The sequence below is a fragment of the Chlorocebus sabaeus genome, chromosome 17, assembly GCF_047675955.1.
Source record: "Chlorocebus sabaeus isolate Y175 chromosome 17, mChlSab1.0.hap1, whole genome shotgun sequence".
NCBI lineage: Eukaryota > Metazoa > Chordata > Mammalia > Primates > Cercopithecidae > Chlorocebus > Chlorocebus sabaeus.
In genome coordinates, this window is record NC_132920.1 from 51,882,912 (window position 1) to 51,901,198 (window position 18,287).

Below are 18,287 nucleotides of genomic sequence, written 5' to 3' on the forward strand. Positions count from 1 at the left end.
ATGTCATTTCATGGGTCTGGGTTTGCATACTGGTTATGTGTGAGATTGAGGGCTTTACCTACCACACATCAATAAAGAAAAATGTTAATTCCCTGACTTGTAATACAATAGATGTCAGAAGCTTATAATTCACAACATTCAAGCACTAAAGGTTAAATTCCTCCTACAGGTTTTCTTCCTTGCGTAGTTAATATCTACTCCACATAATTGTTTTCTGCTAAGGTAATACTGTTAGAATACCTTTCTCAATTTCTCCTTGATGTTTCACCTTTTCCCTTGCACGGACAAACATAGGAACAAACAAAGTCAATCCTGCATCTGTTAGTTGACTTCCCGGTGGCTGTCCTTTTCTAATCAAAAGATTTTTCTGTACCTGATCACCTCAGTTATGCTTAGTTTTTTGTCTTTTAGAGCTAGAGTGCATTTTAAAGCAAATGTATCTGATTCATATTTTCTCACTAGACAGTCTCCATCTCAGAATAGAACTTTTATAGCTTTTATCTCAACAGATTGTTCTTAAATGAAACATATATTTTCCCACTGATGATACTATAGAATTAAACATCAAACAGCATTTAACAAATACTGTTAAATATATTCTTACTTTCAGTGAAAAACTCTGATTTACTTTTTTATTCTGATAAAACTAGAGACCCTTTGTTCCTTAATTCATTCATTTCTTTCAACTAATAGATCTACAATGCACTAATTAATATGCTAAATATTCAGGAGACAATGTCCTCAAGAAATCTGGTGGTAAAAAGACATTAATCAGATGACCAGAAATGTGGTATATAATTTTAAATTAAGAAGTATTGATTGGCACTTAAAGAGCTTAAACAGAAGGACTTGTCTGGGAGAGAGGATCTTGCAGGAGGAGAGTAAGTGTCATGAACAGAGCCAGAGAGCTTGTGCAAAGACCCTGAGGAAGGAAAAAGTATGGTCTTTTAAAGGAACTAAAATAAAATATTTTAGTGTCACTAGAGTACTAGGAAGAGAAAAAGAACAAGACAAGTTTACAGAGAAGTTAATAGAGACAAAAATCACTGAAGGGATCTTTTAAGTCTGGCGAAAAGTTTGGGATTCTATTTTAAAAGCAATAAGAAACTCAAAGGAGATAAGTGATAAGATACAATTTGAGATTTTTAAGGATAATTCTGAGTTTTGCAAGGGGAATGAATTTTAGGAAGCAGAATGAGATACAGGTGATCAGTTGAAGATTCTGAAACATGGTCTTCTTCAGCAAGCCACAGGAGCTTGAATTCTATTAAGAAGAGAATTCCAGGTTTTTAAATCCTTGGCCAACACCAAGTTTGACAGTCTGTAAGACTACACAAAGACATATGTATGTGACTTAGAATTATTGTGAAAATTACTGGTACTTATTAATCTGACCTAATCTTTAAAAAATCAGTATCCTGTAGGTAAAGTTTAGTAAGCCAATCAGTGATGACTACATTTAAATTTAGAATTTTTTACTATAGCCCATTTCTAGTGATCATAAGGCCAATATTTTTATACATTGGGAATTACAAATCTGGGGAGAATTCATTGTGAAAAACTGTGTCCTACTCAAGAATGCAGAAATTAGACAAGCTTGTTTTACTTACCAACTAGCAGTGCATGACCTAAAATATTGTAGAACACATTACCGTCCACCTTCAGGCCCAAGGTCCCGCACATGCTGAGGCCTCTACTGAAGGAGCTCCTCACTGTGCAGCCCTGTATGAAAGACTCTGAATAGGAAAGAGTAAAGTAAAAATTAGAAATGGCTGCCGAGATTCTGTTGACCATATTTAAAGGAAGCTACACTATAGCTAAAGACATTCTCTCACACAATAATGAAACTCAGGAGATAAGAAGTTAGAAGCAACAATCAAAACAAAAGAATGGGTAACTCAAACCAATGGGCCTCAATAATGAAAAGGGTGAAATTTAACAATCAAGTGTTAGAAAAAAAAAAACAATCTGAGAAAGACAAAGTATGTCTAAACAATAAAAGAACTCATGGCTGTCAAGATTTCCAACTGGCCATCATCTTTGGTATCAGCTCTCATCACAATACAACAGATGAGAAGTCAAGAATAATATGAAGAGCACTGCTTATGGGCCAGCCTTGATCTTTGAAACCTGGAGCTATGAATTAATATTTATAATTTATCAGGCAATAATATTCTTGGCCCAAGATAGCCAGAGACCCTTATTCCTAACTGTAAGCCAGGCCAAAGGTTGGCCTGAGGATCATGACTCTCACGTTTGAACTGGATAGGTTTATAAAACTAAAGAGGAAGCTATCCTCTACTATGCTATAAAAAAAAAAAAAAAAAAAAAAAAAAAAATGACAATTAGGAAAATCATTACACTGGTTTCATAGGCATATTCTATGATCCCCAAATCTGCTTATGAGGCCTAGATGAGTCAATGAATACACAATTACTGATTATCAACTATATGTTTCAGGAATTGGGCACGGCATTGTGCTGGAAACATAAAAATGAATGAAACTAAGTAACCTCTGCATTCGTGTATTTGCATTCTGATGGAAGAAACTGACATTAAAATAGTAAAAATCCATTATTTGAATAATTAAACTATAAATCCTAAAAAGGGAACTTTTTATTATTACTAGGTAGTAAGAAAGATACAGATGCCAAGCGCTGGGATATTAGAAAAGTTACTTTAGTTTATGGAATAATTTGACTTTTAAAGTTGGGACTATCCAAAAAATTCTCAACTTTAACATCACTATTAACACTGGATCTCCACATTCCCCTCAATCTCAGCTCTCCTACTACTAGGTGCCCTTACATTACTCATCAAGGATACACCCCAATAAATTAACCCATCCATATCTACTTCTGTAGAAAACACTGCCCGTGGTGCACAGAATCACCATGTCACCCGAACAGAATATGCCTGACCATGTGAACAACCAATAAGTACTGATGTGTTTGTGTAGCTCTAAGGGCAGAATACTGGGATCGGTGAATCTTTAAAAAGTACTGTGCAACATTTATCTATGTAAAAAACCTGCACATCCTGCACATGTATCCTGGAACTTAAAATTAAATTAAATATTTTTTAAAGTACTGTTCAAAGATCCCAATGCCTTCTAACTCTAGTAGCAGGGAGTAATTAGCCGCATACGACATGAGGGGCTTCAGGGTGTTAAACAACAAAAAATTCCTTGATGAGTATTCCAAAAGTTTCTAGCCTCTGCATTTTAACAGGGATTTACAGGTAATAATGTATTAATGCAGTAATTTTCAAACTTTTATTTTTAAGCATTGAACTCTTTTTCAACTAAAACCAAAATATAAAATATCTACAAAAATAGACGAATGTGCAGCTACTCTGATTGAAACAGAGGTGGGAGAGATAGGTTAGGTAAAATTTCATCAAGGAAGGGCTTTGTTTATGTTCAATTGATAACTTATTTGTGACTGCTACCCTCTTTTTTATTGAATTGGCCACATGTCAAATATTCTGCAGTGCTATATACAGCTGACCAAAGAACCAGAGAGAAGGAAATAAGGATACTAATCGATCCAAAGCACATTTCGGGAGCCATCTCCCTAAATGACTCAAATAAATAAAAAGAGATTGGAAAAATCAGAATAAATAGACTTCTTTAGCATACAGATAATTTGAAATGAAGGAAAATGTTGCTTTTGGCTGATCAGAATCCTGCCCTCAATGACCTCAAGGATTACTTTGCCATTACCTGTTAGAATCCTAGTGTCTCTCAAGAGCCACCTGAACAAAGTATGCCCTGATGTCCTTTGTCAGGCATCAACCTCTGAACCCCTGGAGCACCACCTCTTTAAGGAAGACAAAGCTTGAATGTGTGGGTATTGAAAGTGCTGATGAATGGGGAGGATCACTCAGAAATGGAGTTGCTGTTCTCGTTACTTGGCATCTGCACCCCCATTTTGTGATTCTTTGCATATCAGCTTTTGGTAATGAGTTTTTGCCCTGGATGTTCCTACATTCAACTTTGATTTTAGAACTTCTATCAGTGCATTGGGTCATATTCTCTTTTTCTGATTCTGATCTTGTTTTTCGCCTAGTTGTTCTCACCCGAATTTGGTGTTTCCTGCTCCCTTCTTACATCTTCATGTCTGGCCAAGATCTGCACATGTATCTACTCCTCATTCCCAGAAAAAGCACCTGGGTTTCGGCCCATTCCCCCTCATTTCCCCAGGCAAAAGATTCCTCTGATTTAGGACAACTTTACATAGAAGTGTCTGGACTCCCACAGTGTTGATAATGTAATGCCAATTCACCTGTAGTCACAAAGCTAGTAAATGGTAGAGACAGAATTCAAAACACGTGATTGTGTGGTTCACTCTCGTGTGCTATATTATAGTGATAGTTCTCAAAGTGGACTCCTTGGACTGCCTGTTCCAGAATCAAAAGGTTTCTATATTTAAAATACACATTCCTAAGCCTACCTTCGACCAGAATTTGTTGGGGTAAGGTCTATAACTCTGAATTTTAATAAGCTCCACAAGTGATTTGTTTAGGCATACTAAAGTTTGGGAACCACAGACCTAGAATATAACAATTATCCATCTCTAAATCCCTCAAATCCCACATATCATCTCTCATTCCCCCATGCATGTAGTGCCTTAAACATGGAAGAAAGCAACATGAGAAGGTCCTAGGTCTGGACCCCCTTACCTCTCATAGCTCCCACCATAGTGAGTGAGCTCAGATGCTTATGGAAGGCTTGCCCCAAGACTCGAAACTGCACTCCCTTCAACTGGACCTGGCTGGGCTCTTCTGGGAAGGACTGAATGATCACTCTGGCTCCCATATCCCTGGATCCCAGCATCTTCTCACTCATGGAATACAAACAGTGCTGCAGATTACCTGAAACACAAAATAAAGTCCAGAGAACCTAATGCATGTAGAACATGCTTCTAGACAAATCTCCCAGTTTGAAAGGTACTGTCAGCACCAAGGAAAAAACCATTATTGTTTATTTCATTTAATAATCTTATTTCCCCTTTTCTTTGATTCTCCTCTGTAGGTTATTAATTAAAAGATCTGATAAACAGGACATGATGTTGCCTTCATTCTATTTTTTCAAGAAACTCCCAAATCAATCACCTTAATTACTGTCACAAAGAGTCAGACTATAACCCACAAACCCAACCTAAATAGATGCTTATTTCAATCCAAAAGATCCTCTGGAGGAAATATGCAATAAAATGACCTTCTTGTGGTTGATAATTGTAGGAAAGACATGCTAGCACTGAATATAATAACAGCACTTTTTAATCTTAAGCTGTCCAATGAGGTTTCCCCATTACTGTGCTGTTTTATGGTTTGGGAGCTTAGCAATAATGCTAACACAGAAATGTCAAAGGACTCCAGAGAAGCAACTGAGCAGCTCCTGCACCAACACCTACTTCCCCAGCTGTGCCACCAGTGAGGATGGCAGCAACCTGCACTTAATAAACACAACTGCAAATGCTAGTGAGGACAGCAACCACCTGAACTAACACATACAGCTATGAATGCTAGGGAGGGCATCAAACCACCTGGACCGAACACACACAACTACTATTGCTACCAAAATGTTTTGACCTCAGGATCCAGGGCACCTTCTGCTGATACATGGCATTTGGTGGTACAAACTAATCTGGAGAATAAATCATCTCTCCAATTGAATAATAAAGATTTTTCATGTTAATGATCCAAAGAAGCACTAATAATATAAAACACTGCATCATACCACAGTAAATTTCAGAATCCAGTCATTTGCTAACACCCAGAGAAGAGGTGAATGAAGAGATATTTATATTTGTATGCTTTATCACAATTTGATTATTTGTGCCAGTGATCCATAAGATTTTCAAATGGACAGGCCTTGTGTTATTAAATTCAACTACCTTGTTCCACACTCCAGCCCCACACAGAAAAGGAATGGCTTATTTTGAGAATATTGTAGTTATATTTATGATTTGTGATGAAATCAAGGATGTTTTCCATTTGGGGCTAACAGATTTATAGTGGCTTAAACCTAGAAGCATGATTTCACTGGCAGCATGATCAAATGCAATATTTGGCAAAATATGATCTCACAATACCAAGGAAGTTTGAAAAGAATGTAGATCCCAATTCTGTAGAATAGATAAAGTTGGGCAGTTGATGGAAGTGAACCCACTGTTATCCAAACATTCTTTTTAGAATGACACATTTGTGAGCAGATGATTTGTAGGGAGGGAGGTGAGGTCAAACTCCCTCTCTACTTCTAACAACTCCCCATACCCAACCACATGACAACATTATACTCACATGCACCTATATTTAGACACAACTAAAATCTTTAACTCCAGCCTCGACCTTTCTTCCAGGCTCCACACATTACCAGACATCTCTACACAGTTGCTGGCCTGGCATCTCAGTTACAACATACACAAAATTAAACTCACGATTGCCACTCTCCCACCCCAAAACCTGCTCCCCTTCCCATCCCAGTAAATAGCCTCATCATCCATCCAGAGCTCATGCCTGGAAGTCATCCTTGACACCCACACCATCCTGGACCAAAGTTGACAAATGATGTCTTCACAACATGTGAAAGCCTCATAATCTACAGCCTGGGAAACCAAAACATAACCTACTAAACTAACCATCCCTGAAATAGATGCTTAATAGGCACATCAGTGTGATTCAGTGCCTGCTATTCTACTAGAAGATAAATTGACTTTTTCCACCACTTACCTAAAGTATGTGGTAGTTCACTCAGAAAACAAATCCCGAAAAGGGGATGGGGGAGCCCTACAAGTCTAATCAGTAAGAATATGCTGCCTGAGTCCAGAACTCTGGCATATGGCTTTCCTAAAAATATTAGAAGTGGCCTGGAATTTTAACATCGAACCCAGAAATGAAATGTAATTCAACTCTTAAGATTGAGTTCTTTAATAGAAATATTTTCCCCAGAGCAGTAATCTTTCATTTCTTTTGTCTTTTGTCTATCTTTTTCACAAGGTTGTTGGGCAGTGGGGCAGGGGGGAGGATGAAATGACAATCAAGAACATTCTGAAAACTACAGAAAATTATTGGCATCCAACGGTTAAGGGCCTATTCTATTTTGAAACAGGTCAACCATAGCAATGCCATCTATCATCAGACAGTAAGAATATTCTTTTTGCTCACTGGACTTTCCAACAAAATATTCTTCTACCTTCTGGAGCATTGGCCTCCTGGCATGAAAGAAGCAGCTTCTCCCTCTCATTAGTGAGATTTCCTTGTATGGTAATACTCCTGCTGAGCAGAGCCACAGTGGCCTTTAAAATATGGTGCTCTCCAGCCACCCAATTCTCTGTAAAGTTGTGAGAATATCTGGGGAAAAAAAGAGGATGATAGAACAGAGGACATCACTCCAAATCTTACTAGGAATAATAAGCCACTAGATTAACATAATTCTTCCTTTGGGGATCTATTCATGTTTCTTTAGAAACTCAAAACCAAATAGTGAACTATAGACACAAGTGCATGAAAATTAGAAACTATACTGATCATTGCCCTAATCATTTGTGTAAGACAGAAGTTCTAGAGACTCACAAGAAAAACTAACTTACAAAGTCTAAATCTTCAAAACATTTCATGCTTTTTAATTTTCTTGTCCAAATGTCTAGCATTATTTAATGCAGAAGAAATATATCATTGAAAGACCCCAATACAAATGTTCAGAGTCCAACACAGTTAAAATCTCATCTTCATCCATGTCAACTTAGCCAAGCTGACACTCAGTACCTCAAAGGTGACTTAAGATAGAGGTCTGTATCCTGCACAGTTTCCACGGTGACAATCTCTTCCATCGGTTCGGCACCTTCAACACCTGTTCCACTGATTATGACAACTTCATCCCCAGGGTGCCAGTCCACAGCATCTTCTAAAGCCAACACTGTGTCTCGGGCATGGGCAGTTGCTCGAAGACGGGTGACAATAACTTCTGGTAGTGAACCTAAAGCAGCCCGAGGAAAAGTTGTCTAGATAATTTAATCATTAATCAAAACATGATTAATTTAATCATTAATTAATGTGATGTTATTTAGCCAAAGAATCCCATAAAATAAGATCTGGAAAAGCAAGCTTCAGGATAGATAAGCACCAACTTTTTTATATTAGTTTTGTTTTATTTTGTTTGACATTAGTTTTCTTTTTATCTATAAAAAGAAGTCAATAAAAGTAATCCAGAATAGAGAATAGCAATGTGTAAAAAGCACAAGAATTGTGGTCAGATTACACTTATATTTGAATCACAGTCTTGTCATATTCTAATCCTATTCTTTCGGGTAATAAACTTGATGAGTGGGCTTAAGTTTCCTCAGTTAAAAACAGAAGTAGCAGGGTCTTCCATCATAGGGTTTCAGAAAGATTCAATGAAATAGTATCTATGAAACATCTAGCTTGGATCTTACCACATAATAGACCCTAAGTGTATGTTAATCCTTTCTCTTCCTTTTCTGTGTCACACTGTGTTTGAGGATGAAATTTTACCACCTCTTTTTTATTCCAATTAAAAATAAGTGGTTACTAGACTTTCTGACATAGACCTCCATAACTAATTTCCAATATGAAGACTTCACAAATAACAAAAATAGAGTGGAAAACAAAAATTATCTCTTAAGAGTTGTCATAAGTCTTGGTGTATTAAATGATCCCTTCAAACTATAAAAACTAGACCTATCTAATATAAGACTGCTGAATGCAGTTGAAGAAGGGCAACTTGTGGTTCTAGATAACTTCGTTTGTATTACACTCCAATTCACCCAACTGACCATCCCCATACCAGCACGCTAATCTCTAATTATCAAAAATTCAAGAAGATCATCTGTCTCACAGTTTATTCTGGTCTTTTCCAGCAAGGGTCAAGGCACAGATTTTTTTCAAGGCATTATCTGAATACTTTAGAAAACACATGGCTTACTCCCTACTCCTTCTTTCTGTAGTACATTTCCTTCCTCTTTTGCAATAGATGATAATTTACCTTTAGCCCGCAGCAAGTTACTGTCCTCCCTTGTTGTACTAAAGTAAAGTAATAATACTTGAATCTCTAACTACAGAGGTGGCCGACAATAAATCATTTTCAAATTATTTTAAATTTTCCTCTTTATTTATTTGTCTCTCTGTGTATAAGTGCTTGTACCAATAATGTGGTTCTAGGCTTAGAAAGGTCTCTGGGTTAATGTTGTAATTTCTGAAGTTTACTTGGGCAATAATTTTGTCTTAAAAAATGTACAGAGTTCAAAATTTCTAATTATAGAGCAGGTGAAAATTAAGACATAAATCATCCCCAAAGAAAATAATTTTAATTGTATTTCTTGTTTGTATATCTTAACCTTTGGAAACAATAAAATGAAATAAGATGTATTTATATGTATATGCATATATATGTGAATTTTTATAACCCGTTCTTGAATGTCTTCATAGAAAAATCTCTACCAAGCATAGAAAAACGTTTATACAAGACAAAATGTTGTCAGACTCTGTGATCAGTGTTCACAATTCTCAGTTAATGTGCAACAAACACCTACTATGTGACTATCAACATGCAAGCTACACATGGCAGAACTGACAGTAGAGACCACAAAGGTCTATCTCAATTAATTACTCCTATAAATAATGGTCAACTCTGAATGGATGAAAAAATTTCACAGATAATTTTTGAAGTATATTTTTAAACTATTAACAAAAAGTTACATCTTTTTAAATATTGACAGAGCCTCTAGAAACCAGTAAAACTATCTTATAACTTGTTCACTCTCGTTGCAAAAATAACGTCTCTATGTGTGTGGTTAAAACATCAAGCCTGGGTGTTTAATGAGTGTTGGGCTCGTATTTCTAGCTACATAGTAGGTATTGACATTTAGATGAGTACTATCATCTTAAAACTATTGTAATAATTATCTGAGCTAGACCCTCTTACAAACAGCTTTTATTCCTTTAAGTATTCCTCCTTATGCTCTTTTTTTAAAACAAAAGAAATTGTGCTAAGTTATTTTAATTACATCCCTTCTTTATCCATTAACCTGCAGTATTTTCCTGCAATACTCAGTAACAAAGTCTCAAACTTCCTGTTCAACTTTAAAGACTCTCCATAATGTGACCCCACTTTATGGTCTTTGATTTCTTAATAAATTTTGTTCCAAGAAGCCCAATCTCTTTACCTATTCTCATTTAGCAGGATCATCCTGCCTCTAATCTTTTGTCAACTTTGTCCTTTCCACTCGTGTCCTTGCTTCTTTCTCTTCATCTATCCTTTTAAAGCACGACTCAAACCCGATCTTTTCAATGAATTTCAGAACACACTTCATCTTCACTTCCTCCTACAGACCTTGTAGTGATCCCTGAGATCATTCCTTCAGCAAAATCTGGATGTACATCTGGGATTTAGGCATTCCCAAGCATGTCTGGGTAGCTTGTGAGCCATTTATTTGAGCTGCTTTGTGTGGGGGAGGAAGTTTGCACAAAGAAATAGATGGGAGAAAAGAAGATGACAGAGAAGATATGGCGTCAATCTCAGATACAGGCCCTCTCTCTTGACCACAAGGATCTATGACTGAACCTAAGGGAAGAATTTGGAGGAACTCTCCAGATGGCTTTGTCACCTGATGCTGCCCCGCCTAAGATTCTCTCACCAATTCATTCTGCTGCATTCTTTAGAGCGTAATCCTGAGAGAAGCCTCCAAGACTTGCTGAGAAGACAAACCCTGTATCATAATCTGTCATATCACCATGGCTGTCTCCTTTCTCACACTTAACACAACTGCTATTTGGCCTCTATTTCTATACTTAGAATTTGTCTCCCCCACTAAACACAACAGCAAAAACCATACCTATGTTTGTTCACCGTGACAACATCAATGCCTTTCACAGTGTCTAGCACATAATAAGTGTTCCATAAATACATCCTGAATGTATAAAATCACAAATGAGATGGAGAAACCAGCACCCCAGTGTCTTGGTGTCCAGTTGATCAGGTGGGACTCTGAGCAGCATGCAAAGACAGTTGCCACATTTCATCATGGGGCACAGCATACTCCCACACCTAGGGGTTTTCAATGAAAGCCTGAACCCTCAAACCCATGTGTTCAGTACTCTCATGGCAGGTACCAGCAGTAGATGCAGGGATGAGGCAGCCCCTACTACCTTCCTGAATGGAGAACAATGACCAAGAAGCCAAAGTAGGAGGAAAAGAACATGAAAGATGTCTCATGGTGACTAAGGCAGACAGATGAACTCACAGAAAGCACATTGTGAGAACACTTAGAAGCAAGCAGAAATGCTAAAAAGGGGAGAAGGTTTTGTGTGAGTCGGGGGCCACAGACAGTAAAATTTTATCACTATTGAAATATCCACAGGCTGAGCAGGCTCAGGGTAGCCCGGGGAGACTTCAGTTATGTAACCAATAGTCAGTCCCACATCTCTCAGCACTAAATCATCCTGAAATTACTACAGTGCATGTGTCTTCTCTCTCCACCTTACAGGTGGCACCATGACTGCCGTGCCCCTGCCTCATGTCTCCTTTATGTTTGGCACAATTCCTAACACAGCACTGGACACATAATTAACATTCAATTCATAGTGGTTCAAATGAGCTGTTTTAAGTATTGCCTTCCGGGCACTCACTCGTAAACTCCCATCAGACATATGCCCAAGTGAGTATATAATATTCAATATGTAAACAGCAGAAAAAATTACAAACATTTATTGAAAACTTAGAATAACCCCAACCTATGCAAACTAGTTTCATTGTCAAGTAAGAAATCTTTGGTTTTTTATTTTTGTTATTTATTTTAACAGATTGTACAGATAGGAAACTATGATTCTTCAAGGACAAGATTATATGGTAATAGATATCAGCACAAAGTTCTGAAACTAGTTCTTCTGAATCTAAGACCAGAGAACTAGACAAGTAAATGGAATTTGTAGCCCCTGGAAATAGCTGTAAATTAACTGTACCCAATTAGCTTTGATGTTCAAAAAATTATTCTCATTACTTCATAAATGTTATTTAAATGTCATACAAGGTGGACCAACTGACTTCTCTGATGAAGAAGGCATTGCACACATTTTACATCTGAGTCATTTCTGTTCATAGAACTATTGAAACCCAGGTTGGGTAGCTCCCTTCCTTTCTGTACCACAAATCAAAAAACACATAAAACTACAGTATAAAAAGCTCAATAATTTATGAATATGCTTAAATCAAAAAGGACTATGCTTTTAACTTGTAATTTAATACTATGTTTAATCACTTTGGGCTTTCGATGTTGACCTGTTAACCAACAAACTACTCATTTACTCCCACTAATGACTTCTACTCATAATTGTATTTCCTACAAATTATTGTTCAAGCATTTCAATGTCATTCATCCATAATTACACAGTCTCAGAGAACCATTCTTACTAAATGGGCATGGAGAAAAAGAAAATAATCTTTGTGGGTTAACACACTTTAAAATCACTAATTGTCCTCTGTTTGTTTATTTTGTAGGACTTAAATCTTTATTCTAAGAATAACTGCCAAGGCCTTTCAAAACCATTTAGGGTGGGAGCGGGAGAGAGGGAGAGAGAGAGAAAGAAAGATAAAAGAGAGAGGAAGGAGAAAGAAAAGGATAATTTATTAAAATAATGTTTGCATCAGAATAGAAATAAAGGAACTCACAAAAAAACTAGAAATATTGTCCTCAAATATGTACAAATTATTTCCCCCTTATTTCTGGATGCAACATCACCATTATCCACAGCAAAACATTGAATGCTGTATTGTGTGTGGATGAACATTTCTCAAGCACTAGGAAGACAAACACAAAGAACACGGTCCCTTTCCTCCAGGCCCCATGACCAGTATAAGAAATAGACAGACAAAAATCAGAAGTGCACTGTGCAAGGTGCAGAGTGACATTCAGTGATGTACAGACATGGAGCACTGCACTCACACCAAGGGAGTGGTCCTTTCTCCAGGAATGCTTCCCAGAAAAGGTGATAACTGAGCTGGGTCTTGAAGGACAAGCCAAAGTGGGCCTGATGACAAAATGGGAAGAGTACCCTAGGCAACGACAATGATGTGTACGATGGTGGGGGACATTCAAATAACCACTACATACGTGGCATGGCCAGAGTACGGGTGTACAGAAGGTATAGGCACCTAGTGACTGTCCCTTCACTCTGAAGAGGTGAGCAGGATTCACCCAAAAATGTCTCACAGGCCCTCCCATAGCACTTAGAGTTTATCCTAAAAATTATTTGGGAACCACCAAATGAATATTTGGGATGAAATCTAAGAAATCATATTATTGTGAAACAGTTTTAAGCCCCTAGTACACATATCAAACTAAGAGAAGAAAATCCTTAGTGAGAAAATGGACTTACTGTACATTGGGGAGAATGAGTCAAATCCTAAGCCAAACAAGAGCCAGCCAGTAGGCAAACAGAGAGCCTGATGTGTTACTCTAGGAACTAAATAGATATCAGACCTCTGGAGCACATGAAGAGGACTGGGCAAAATAATGCAAGACTTTGTTGACCTGTTTTCAAGACCTCAAGTTGTATTTGAAATAGTTATATAAACAAATATATATATGTGTATATATATATGTGGGTGTATATATATATTTACTTTATATATATTTGTAAATATACTTTATATATATAAATATAAATATATACATTTACTTTATATATATGTAAAGAGATATATATATATATCCTTATGGGTAAAATGTATGCTTACCCTTAAAGAGACAAAATAATGCAGTAAGGAGAAAGTCTTATTCCTGGATGCAACTGGGGGCTCATTTCTCTCCATTCCCTGTCTCTTTTCTGCTATTGTTAAGGTCTGGATGCCCACTCAGTATCTATTGTGCCCAAACCATGTTTCCCACAGTTCATTTCATCCCTCTGCCAGTAGAAGGTAGGATGCATAGTAGCAGAATGTGAGCTTTGAAGGGAGAAAGATGGGAAAATCCTGCCTTTCCATTGTTCCTCATTTCTGCCTTCCTCCCATCAGCATCTGGCCTGGATTCTCTGGGGATGTTCTCTAACAACAGCAGGAGGTGAGAAGTAACCAAAGGAGTTAGGGAAAGTCCATCAGTTGCTGATTCCTTCACCTCACATCTGTACTGGCTCCTCCTGTATATACTGTGGCAGACGCCCACCTCTGGGCAACAGAAGCTACCCTTAGGGAAGAAGGACTGAGAGTGCCCTATTCCTAGTACTCAATTTAAAAAAAAAGAATTGAGACAGTAAAGCCTAAATGGAGAAAGAAATCCCCCTGATATCCCAGGTTAGAAATAGGCTTACTTTCTGACATGATTTATCTTAAACTCAGTGGCCAGACGCTGTATTCCCACTGGCATTAGACAGCAAGGAGATTTAGTGGAAGGAGACTTTTGAGGACTTACCTGGATACGTAACCATGAGGTTTAAGAAAAATGTATTCCAAGTTCCAAACAACCAACTTACAAGGGTACTTTTTGAACCTAAACCATTTATGAATTGGGAGCAATCCAGTTCACTATACTTCAGAAAACAAGACTGTGACATTAGCATTAATATAAGGATATTTAGCAGTCCAAAGAGATGGAATGGGGCATTCTTCACAGACCACTTCCCTCTTTCCTTGAGAACCACATGCTGTGATCTCCCGGATGAAGGCAAAATCTAGTGGGGGAGCCTGTGTGAGCTCAGCTATGTACCTGCAATGTGAGCCTTCTGTGTCATCACTGGTCCATCTATAGTGGTACTGACTAAGCAGAACACATGTGGCTAGAAAGGAGAAGGTGGGCCAGGATGATCCTCTGAATGTGCAGATCAACTAGCTGTATCCACAGCTGAGCAGCAAACATGCCTACACTGTGATGAAAAGGAGTCGGGCACAAAGTCTTTTCCCAATGCTGAGCATGAGTCTCTTCCCATTCCTTTGGCACAAGGGTTTAGATCAAGGCTAACTAAGGGCTGAGATTTGAAAGGTACAATGAGCCATACTTTGATTAATGGCCTTTTACATAGGTATTTAAAATAAAAGCTAACTTTTGTTTCTACTCAATTGGAGCTTTACTGCTGCTACTTTGATTCAAAATAAGTGACTGAGAAGAATCAAAGGATAAAGCTTAAAATGCCCAGGAAACAGTACACTGTAATATAAGTGGAAACATCTGGGACCCTGTTTCTAGCTCCTGTAAGGATGTCAGGCCACTTCAACAAACATCCTCGTAGAGATGTAAAATTCACTTGGCCACAGCTAAAGGTTTCTACAAAATGTCTTTAATACCTCCTTCTGTTCATTGTCCCCCAGAGAGATACAAATCCAGATGGATTTTTGATCAGATAATCATTTTGATAATCATCACCATTATTTATGATTTGGAGTGGAGGTGACAGTGAGGAGAGAAAGGGCCAATTTTTAGTAACATAATTTCTTTTAAGAAAAGCAACAAAAGTATAATGTTTAAAATAAAACCATAGAGAAGCAAAAAAAAAAAAAAAAAAGACAAAACTACTCCGGATCTTAATACAACAGATTAATATGTAATTTTTCTATCATTACTTTTCTATGTTCATAGATTAACAAAATTTCATATTTAAGCAAAAAATACTATAATTAAGTACATACCATTTTTGTGAATTCTCTTTACTTAATAGAGTGGGAACGTCTTTCAGCTCTATTATGTATTATTTGTCATCATGATGGTATCACAGTATTTCATTTAAATATGTGTATTTTATTTTCTAATCCCTTATTTTTTCATATTTAATTTGTTCCAATATTTTGCTCTGATAGGCAATGTAGATGTCAGTATTCTTAAACATGAATTTTTTACTATTTTTAATTGATAAAAATTATATATATTTATGGTGTACAACATGATGTTGATATATATGTATACAACATGAAAAAATTAAGTCAAGCTAGTTAACATATCTGTGACTTCACATACTTATCAATGTCTTGTGGTAAGAACATTTAAGATTACTCTCTTAGCAATTTTCAAGTATACAATATATTAATATTAACTATAATCACTATGCTGTACAATAGATCTTCAGAAGTTACCTAGTCTTTGCTAACTAAAACTTTGTACCCCATTCCCAAATCCCCTTCCTCGCAGCCACTGGCAACTACCATTCTTCCTCTACTTCTATGAGCTCAGCTTTGCAGACATGTGGACAGGTAAGTGAGATCATATGGTATTTTTCTTTCCGTGCCTGAATTTTTTTCATTTTGCATATGTCCTTCAGGTTCACCCACGTTGTCACAAATGACAGAATTTCCTTCTTTTTTAAGGCTCAATTGTATTCCATTGTATGCCATGTTTTCTTTAGTCATTCATCTATTGAAGGATACTTAGGTTAATTCCATGTCTTAGCTATTGTGAATAACGCTGCAATTAACATGAGGGTACAATGATCTCTTCAACATACTAATTTCCCTTCCTTCCCTACATATATTCAGAAATGGGATTGCTGGATCACATGGTAGCTCTACTTTTAATTTTTTGAGGACCTTCTATACTGCTTTCCATAATGACTGTACTAATTTACATTCTCACCAACAGTGTACAAGGCCTTAATCCCTCTACTTCTTTTGTTTTGTTTTGTTTTTTATTTGTTTTTGTTTTTGAGATGGAGTCTCGCTCTGTCTCCCAGGCTGGAGTGCAGTGGCGCGATTTCGGCCCACTGCAAGCTCGGCCTCCCGGGTTCACGCCATTCTCCTGCCTCAACCTCTGGAGTAGCTGGGACTACAGGCACCCGACACCACACCCGGCTAATTTTTTTTGGTATTTTTAGTACAGACGTGGTTTCACCGGGTTAGCCAGGATGGTCTCGATCTCCTGACCTCGTGATCCGCCCGCCTCTGCCTCCAAAGTGCTAGGATTATAGGCATGAGCCGCCGCTCCCAGCCCTTATTCCCTTTTCTTCACATCCTCACCAACACTTATCTTTTATCTTTTCGGTAACAGTCATTTTAACTGGTGTGAGATGATAGCTCATTGTGGTTGTAACTTGCATTTCCCTGATGATTAGTGATGTTGGGCACTTTTCATATTCCCATTGGCCATTTGTATATTGTCTTGTAAGAAATGTCTACTTAGGTCCTTTGCTCATTTTTTAAATAAGGTTGTTTGTTTTCTTATTATTGAATTGTTTGAGTTCTTGGGCACAATTTTTGTGCATACTTATGGTCATCTCCTTAAGATAAAATCCTAAAAGTGGCATTGCTATATCAAGAAACATACCGAGTTCTATTGCTCTCGTAACTAATTACCACAAAATACAATCTTTTAAAACAATACAAATTTATTATCTTAACATTCCGAAGGGCAGAATTCTGAAATTAGTTTCACTGGGATAAAGTCAAGGTGTTGACATGGATGCTTGCTCCTAGAGGCTCTGAGAGGAAAAACTATTTCCTTGCCTTTTTCAGCATCTAATAGCTGCCTGTAGTCCTTAGTTTATGACTACTTCCTCCAACTTCAAAGCGTATCACTTTTATCTCTGCTACCATCATCACATCACCTTCTTTTCTGACTGACTTCCCATATCTCTCTTATAAGAACCAATGTGATTATGTGGGTCCACGTGGATGATCCACGATAAACTCTTCATTTTAAGATCTTTAATCACATCCGCAAAATCCCTTTGGCCAAATATTTTTTTATTATACTTTAAGTTCTAGGGTACATGTGCACAACGTGCAGGTTTGTTACATATGTATACATGTGCCATGTTGGTGTGCTGCACCCATTAACTCGTCATTTATGTTAGGTATTCTCCTAACGCTATCCCTCCTCCCCTCCCCCAACCCCATGACAAGTCCAGGTGTGTGATGTTCCCCTTCCTGTGTCCAAGTGTTCTCATTGTTCAATTCCTACCTACAAGTGAGAACATGCGGTGTTTGGCTTTCTGTCCTTGCAATAGTTTGCTCAGAATGATGGTTTCCAGCTTCATCCATGTCCCTACAAAGGACATGAACTCATCCTTTTTTATGGCTGCATAGTATTCCACGGTGTATATGTGCCACATTTTCTTAATCCCATCTATCATTATGGACATTTGGGTTGGTTCCAAGTCTTTGCTATTGTGAATAGTGCCACAATAAACACACGTGTGCATGTGTCTTTATAGCAGCATGATTTATAATCCTTTGGGTATATACCCAGTAATGGGATGGCTGGGTCAAATGGGATTTCTAGTTATAGATCCTTGAGGAACCGCCACACTGTCTTCCACAATGGTTGAACTAGTTTACAGTCCCACCAACA

General features: G+C 37.5%; 1 protein-coding gene across 1 annotated transcript in view; it reads right to left on the reverse strand.

The window, feature by feature from the left end:
• PKHD1 (PKHD1 ciliary IPT domain containing fibrocystin/polyductin) overlaps nt 1–18,287 on the reverse strand; it is a 455,948-nt gene that overhangs the window by 273,345 nt on the left and 164,316 nt on the right. The window contains 4 exon segments of the mRNA XM_007972274.3: nt 1,611–1,736; nt 4,684–4,875; nt 7,199–7,356; nt 7,771–7,981. Of these exon segments, the coding sequence (XP_007970465.3) occupies nt 1,611–1,736; nt 4,684–4,875; nt 7,199–7,356; nt 7,771–7,981 (687 nt within the window).